Here is a 7,242-nt window from a genome sequence, read left to right as displayed (position 1 = left end):
AGACCTGTACTGTTCTGTGTTCTATGATTGTCTGCAACATTTATTAATCGGTAGCCAAATTAAAGGTAACTTGTGGTGATTTACAAGCAACAGTGGGCATGAACAAATGAAAACTACTCAGCCAAAGCTGAAATTCCGAACATCCTGGAGAGACCCCAAAGATTGTCAAATAAAGGACCGACCCCTTAACATCGCAGCATTACGTGCAAATCATGGGTTACAATCTGCAAAATAAATTCCCAGTGCGTGCCCCATCCCCCAGCCCAGCCACCTACAGATGTCAGTGTCCTGTCAATCATGACCCCAAATAAAGGGAGGTGAGGTTGGCATGTGATCATGTACAGTGTATAAATTGAGAGCTGGTCTTCCTTCAGTCTTCACATTGTCAGAGAGAGGCGTGGAGGCTCCATCTCTCGTCGTCAAACTCTCTCGTCGTCAAACTCTCTCGTCGTCGTGAGCCGAACTGAGAAACCTCCCAAAAAATGGTGTGGTCCCTGTCGACACTTTTATTGGCCTGCAGTTGTTTGCAAGTGGCCCTGAGCGGTAAGTAATCTTGAAGTGATCCTAAACGTGTTTCCATTGAGGGTAGGATCAATACAGAGCCAGGAGGTTGAGTGACTCAAGCATTTCAGGCTTTAATCCATTTTACTTGATCATTGAAATGGTAAATTTTATCGTTTAGGTTATAACTCCAATACGTATGTTATTGATCTGGAGAGGGTTCTGAAAAGATTTACTAGGATGATGCCAAGAATGAGAGTTTGAGATATAAAAACTACACTGGAAAGATTGGGACTTAGATCATTGGAGTGTCGGAGTTTGAGCAGTGATCGTATAAAATCACGAGATGTATTGATAGGGTGAATAGACAAGGGTCTTTTCCCTAGTGGCGAGGGAGTTCAAATCTCGGGGGCATATTTTTAAGGTGAGAGGAGAAAGTTTTAAAAAGGACATGAGGGGTGGAGGGGGGATGCAAACTCCTTCACACAGAGAGTGGTTCATCTGTGGAATGTACTGCCTGTGGAAGTGGTGGATGTGGGTACAGTTACAACATTTGAAAGACCTTTGGACAGATTCATGAATAAAAATGGAGTGGAGTGATATCGGCCAAGTGCAGGCAGTTGGGATTAGTTTAGATTAGTCTGGTGTGGGAACATGGTTGGTGTGAACTGACTAGACCAAAGGCTGTGTTTGTGTGCTGTATGAGTCTATGACTCTGTTTCCAGTGTCCCCAGTATTTTGTTTTCTACTGGGATAAGGCTAAACTGAAACAGCAGCACAACTAGTTAGTATTAAAACAAAATCTTGAAAGTGCAGGAAAACTAAAGGGGAAGGAGCTGCAAGATGGAAACAAGGGTTACCCCATGCCTGTGGGTCATAAATGACCACTCTAACTGTAGTGTGCTGAGGACAGGACCAAATACTGGGAAATGATCAGTAGTTTGGGGTGGCACAGTGGCTCAGTGTTGCCTCCAACACCAGTGACCCTGGTTCAATTCCCATTCTCCCTGTGTCTGTGTGGGTTTCTTCTGGGTGCTCCGGTTTCCTCCCACAGTCCACGGTGGCCCAGTGGTTAGCACTGCTGCCTCACCGCGCCTGAGACCCGGGTTCATTTCCCAACTCAGGCGACTGACTGTGTGGAGTTTGCACGTTCTCCCCGTGTCTGCGTGGGTTTCCTCCGGGTGCTCCGGTTTCCTCCCACAGTCCAAAGATGTGCGGGTCAGGTGAATTGGCCATGTTAAATTGCCTGTAGTGTTAGGTAATGGGTAAATGTAGGGGTCTGGGTGGGTTGCGCTTCGGTGGGTCGGTGTGGACTTGTTGGGCAAAGGGCCTGTTTCCACACTGTAAGTAATCTAATCTAATCAAATCATTGGATGCAAGATGTACAGGTCAGATAAACTGGCCGCACTAAATTGTCCAGAGTGTGAGGTGCTTTAGTCAGGGGTAAATATAGGGTAATGGGTCTGGGTGGGTTACTCTTTGGAGGGTTGGTGTGGACTTGTTGAGCCAAAGGGCCTGTTTCCGTACTGTAGGGAATGGAATCTAAACTTACAGAGGGCGAGAGCCAGTGACTTGTACTAGCACCCCATCAATATGGTGCAACTTGAGCTCTGTCGACATTTTTATTGGTCTGCAGTTGTTTGCAAGTGACCCTCAGCGGTAAGTTCAGAGGGGAAATCATGTGTTTCAGCTTCTAAGCTTAAAAAGCCCTGGCTTCATTCCTAGACAGATCTTGATGTTTAAGGTCAGTGTGTTCGTAACGCCAATAGTTAACCAACTTGCCGAGTCTTCCAATACAGGCTGGTCCGGGGTGGCGGTGGGTGTTGGGGGTATGGGCTGGTGAAATCTGGAACCTGTGTAAGATCCAGCAGAGCTTCAGGGAATTGGATGCTAATGACAGACTAGGGCATCCAGACTTCCAGGTTTCTGAGCGTGACTGTTTCAGGGCAGGAGCGTAACTGAAAGGCAGCCGCTATAGAACAGTTACCCATAAATCTAATTCGGAATTCCGGGGAAAGTGTCTCACTACTAGAGAGAGGAGGAGGGGAGCATAGATGGGCTTCAGATTGGTTCCACAGGTCGGCCCAACATTGAGGACCAAAGGGCCTGTACTGTACTGGGCTGGAATGTTCTGTGGTCTGTGTTCGATGGTCTATATCTGGACGGATATGGTGATAGGGCGAGATGAATGGGAGATGGTGAGGACTTCTATGTGGGGCATGAAAATACAAATGATGCTGATAGACTGAATGGCCTGCTTCTTTACTGGGGAAATGTTCCATAGTGCCCAGGGATGTGCAGGTTTGGGTGGATTGTCAAATGTCCCATAGTGCCCAGGGATGTGCAGGTTAGAGTGGATTGGCAAAGGGAAAATGTCCCATAGTGTCCAGGGATGTGCAGGTTAGGGTGGATTGCCCATGCTAAATTGTCTCATAGTGTCCAGGGATGTGCAGGTTAGAGTGGATTGGCCATGCTATGTTGTTCAGGAATATGCAGGTTAGGGTGAATTGGCCATGGGAAATTGTCCCATAGTGTCCAGGAATGTGCAGGTGCAGGTAGATTGGCCATGGGAAATTGTTGAGTTGTGGCTCTGGGAAACCCTTATTCCTGTTAAAGGGCTTGTGCCCAAAACAATGATTCTCCTGCTCCTCGGATACTGCCTGACCTGCCTGTGCTTTTCCAGCATCACGCTCTCGACTCTGATCTCCAGCATCTCACTGTCTCCATGCTAAATGCTCCCATAGTGTCCAAGGATGTGTGGTGAGGTGCATTAGTCAAGGATAAATATGGGATAGTAGGGCAGGGGAATGAGCCTGGGTGGGTTTACTCTTCGAAGGGTCAGTGTTGGGCTGAAGGGCCTGTTTCCACACTGGAGCGATTCTGATGTTTTCCTCTTCCAGACTTGACCTGCAACCAGATCGATGGAAACCTGAAACAAATCGATGCCGGGAATGGGCAAGTCTATGGCGTGAGCGCCAATGGATCGGTTTACACCAGGCATGATGGCACCTGGGTGTGGGTTCCCGGGAACCTGGCGCACGTGACAGTGGGTCCAGCTGGAGTCTGGGGTGTCGACGGTGCTTACAATGTCTACAGAAAACGGGGAGGATACTGGTTGGTTATGAGTGGTAAGAGAGCGGAACATTCCGGAACTCATTAAGATCCGGCCTCCCTGTTTCACTGGGAGCAGCCCTCAGCTTAGGGCCTGCTGAGCAAAATTCCAAAACAACAGAGGTGCTTCTTAAGTCCAGGATGAGGACAAATGATTTCCCTCATTGGGCCTGATTCTTTGCAGTTGTCTATCTCTGAGAGCTGTGTGAGTTCATTATTTCAGCATTTTTAAAGCAGACGATGATACATCCTTTGACTGAAGGAGTAAATGTACATAGAAGGCATTGAAATAGTCCACTGTTGTGTTACATGAGAGACAGACTCTCCACCCCCTCCCTCAACTGTGAGGGAGGTGGCTCAGTGGTTAGGACTGCTGCCTCACAGCACCAGGGATCCAGGTTCGATTCCAGCCTCGGGTGACTGTGTGGAGTTTGCATATTCTCCCCATGTCTGTGTGGGTTTCCTCCCACAGTCCAAAGATGTGCACGTTAGGGTGAATTGGTTGTGCTAAGTTGCCCTGAGTGTTTGGTGCCTTAGTCAGCGGTAAATTTTGGATAAAGAATGGTTGTGGGTGGGTTACTCTTCGGAGGGTCGGTGTTGACTTGTTGGGCCGAAGGGCCTGTTTCCACACTGTAAGGAATCTAATCTATGATCCCAATCTTCCAATCAACAAGGAGGACTGCACCCATTAGGGTTTGGAGGTGAAAATAGTTCATCTGCTTTATTACTAATGGTGAAGATGAGAGTGGTGCTGGAAAAGCACAGCAGGTCAGGCAGCATCCGAGGAGAAAATCGACATTTCGGGCAAAAGTTTTTGCCTGAAACATCGATTTTCCTGCTCCTCAGATGCTGCCTGACTTGCTGTGTTTTTCCAGCGCCACTCTCATCTTGAATCCAGTCTCCAGCATCTGCAGTCCCCACTTTCACCTACTTTATTTCTAAACAGGCCTGCTCAAACAGATCGATGCTGGTGGAAATGGTATTGTGGGTGGAGTTAACATGAACGATGATATCTTCTGTGTCCATCAAGATGAGGCCAGATCTGCAATCAGTATTTCCAGCCCAAATTACAACCGTATTGATGGCCAGCTGAAATACTACTCCTGTGGGCCGTATAGTTGTTGGGGCGTTAATGCAAACAATGATATCTACGTCCGGCCAAACGTGGAATCGAGTCAATGTGCTGGAAGCAACTGGGTGAAGGTGGAAGGCGGACTCTCAATGATCGAGACTGGGACAGACGGGAGTGTCTTTGGTGTCAACATTAACGGCAATGTCTACCGCAGGTACCCTTCTAATTCTCACACCATCAGGCATTGCTTCCCACAGCGCACTGAATGCACAAAACATTCCAAGACCCATGACAGGAACAATACAAACAAGAGATGTCAACAAACCATGCGAGACTGGGTGACTGCAGGAGGACCCAGGCTTGGTAGAGGGAGCTTGAAGGAGAAGGGAATAATGGATGAATTTTGAGGAGGGCATCTCAAAGCTCATTGGACCAGGCACTGATCTTAGCCATCAAGGGCTCCTGATGTCATTCAGGGAGGAAAGGGACCCTGGAGGGTCATAGGAGCTGGACGAGGTAACAGAGACAGGGAGGAACCTATAGGAGGCAGTGTCAGATCCTGAGGAAATTCCATACATAAGTAGATTTGTTGGGGCTAGGTGAAGTTACAAAGTTGAGGAGATTAGTAGGGACTGCTGGAGGCTAAAAGGGCAGCACTCCAGGGGTTGGAAGAATTGTAGAGATAGGGAGTGGACTAGGGGCTGGAGATAGTGAGTGGGTGTAGGGGCTGTAGGAGGTTACAGAGATAGGAAGGGGGTGTAGGGGCTGGAGGGGGTTTCAGAGATGGGGAGGGGGTGTAGGGGGGTTACAGAGATAGGGAGGTGGTATAGGGTCTGGAAGGGGTTGCAGAGATAGTGAGTGGGTGTAGAGGCTGTAGGAGATTACAGAGATAGGGAGGGGGTGTAGAGGCTGTAGGAGGTTACAGAGATAGGGAGGGGATGTAGGGGGGCTACAGAGATAGGGAGGTGGTGTAGGGTCTGGAGGGGGTTACAGAGATAGGGAGGGGGTGTAGGGACTGCAGGAGGTTACAGAGATAGGGAGGGGGTGTAGAGGCTATAGGAGGTTACAGTGATAGGGAGGGGGTGTAGGGGCTGGAGACGGTTACAGAGATAGGGAGGGGGTGTAGGGGCTGGAGGGGGTTACAGAGATGAGGACGGGGTGTAGGGGTTGGAGGGGGGTTACAGAGATAGGGATGGGGTGTAGGGGCTGGAGGGGTTTACAGAGATAGGGACGGGGTGTAGGGGCTGTAGGAGGTTACAGAGATAGGGAGGGGGTGTAGAGGGGTTACAGAGATAGCAAGGTGGTGTACGGTCTGGAGGGGGTTATAGCGGTAGGGATGGGGTTTAGGGGCTGGAGGAGGTTACAGGGACAGGGAGGGGTGCAACACTTTGAGAAATTTGAGAATTCTAAGTCTGAGTTGTCATTTGAGTGGAAAGTGACAGAAGTTAATGGAAGCAGAGATGGGGGGAGTTGATGCATGAATGAGAGTTAGTACTCACTTAGGAATGAGGCAAGAGCGATTCATATGTGGGCGGCACGGTGGCACAGTAGTTAGCACTGCTGCCTCACAGCGCCAGAGACCCGGGTTCAATTCCCACCTCCGGTTTGCACGTTCTTCCCCGTGTCTTCGTGGGTTTGCTCCGGTTTCCTCCCACACTCCTTGCGAAATATCCCGTAGTGTCAGATGAAGGGGGGGTGGATCAGTGTGGACTTGTTGGGCTGAAGGGCCTGTTTCCACACTGTAAGGAATCTGATTTAAAAACTTCACCAGGGTAAGGAATGCCTTGAGCTTTATAAGTCTGGAATGTGGTGCTGAAAAAGCGCAGCAGGTCAGGCAGCATCTGAGGAGCAGCTTTATAACGTCACAAGCTTCATAATGTCACTGTTCAACTTGGGTCACTGCTATTTTTCAGAGATGGGATCACGTCCCAGAACCCTGCTGGGACAAGCTGGACTCAAATCAACATTGGAGGGATATCCTTCAAGCATGTGACGGTGGATCTGGAAGAACTGTGGCTGGTGACTACCCTCAACAATATCATTCATTGCCAATAGCTTCAAGAAGCTGAAAGTTTGATCAATGTTTAAAAATCAGATCAGTAATTAAGGGAAATGGTGTCGCTTATTTTCTTCTGAACTCTTGCTAAGATTATTCTGCTCGTCCAACATTCCAAGGAAATGCCTCTGGCACAAGTGTACGTAAACCGGTCCAGGTAGAATTTCATAGATGAGCAAATCAGACTCAAGACTCAAAGGGTGAACAGGAGGAGGCCATTCAGCCCCAGTGCACACTGCTATATCAGAACAGGAGGAGGCCATTCAGCCCCAGTGAACACTGCTATATCAGAACAGGAGGAGGCCATTCAGCCCCAGTGCACACTGCTACATCAGAACAGGAGGAGGCCATTCAGCCCCAGTGAATACTGCTATATCAGAACAGGAGGAGGCCATTCAGCCCCAGAACCCTGCTATATCAGAACAGGAGGAGGCCATTCAGCCCCAGTGAACACTGCTATATCAGAACATCAGGAGGCCATTCAGCCCCAGTGAACACTGCT

General features: G+C 49.0%; 1 protein-coding gene across 1 annotated transcript; it reads left to right on the top strand.

The window, feature by feature from the left end:
- Nucleotides 1-482: 482 nt before the first annotated feature.
- LOC132834003 (fish-egg lectin-like) lies at nucleotides 483-6,739 on the top strand. The gene is made up of 4 exons (XM_060852714.1): nucleotides 483-543; nucleotides 3,402-3,629; nucleotides 4,559-4,898; nucleotides 6,598-6,739. The coding sequence occupies exons 1-4, from the start codon at nucleotides 483-485 to the stop codon at nucleotides 6,737-6,739; spliced, it is 771 nt and encodes a 256-aa protein (XP_060708697.1).
- The last annotated feature ends 503 nt before the right edge of the window (nucleotides 6,740-7,242 follow it).

Source organism: Hemiscyllium ocellatum, chromosome 38, assembly GCF_020745735.1.
Source record: "Hemiscyllium ocellatum isolate sHemOce1 chromosome 38, sHemOce1.pat.X.cur, whole genome shotgun sequence".
NCBI classification, from domain to species: Eukaryota; Metazoa; Chordata; class Chondrichthyes; order Orectolobiformes; family Hemiscylliidae; genus Hemiscyllium; species Hemiscyllium ocellatum.
The sequence above is the reverse complement of the archived record's forward strand: the minus strand, read 5'-3'. Positions and strand labels throughout refer to the sequence as shown.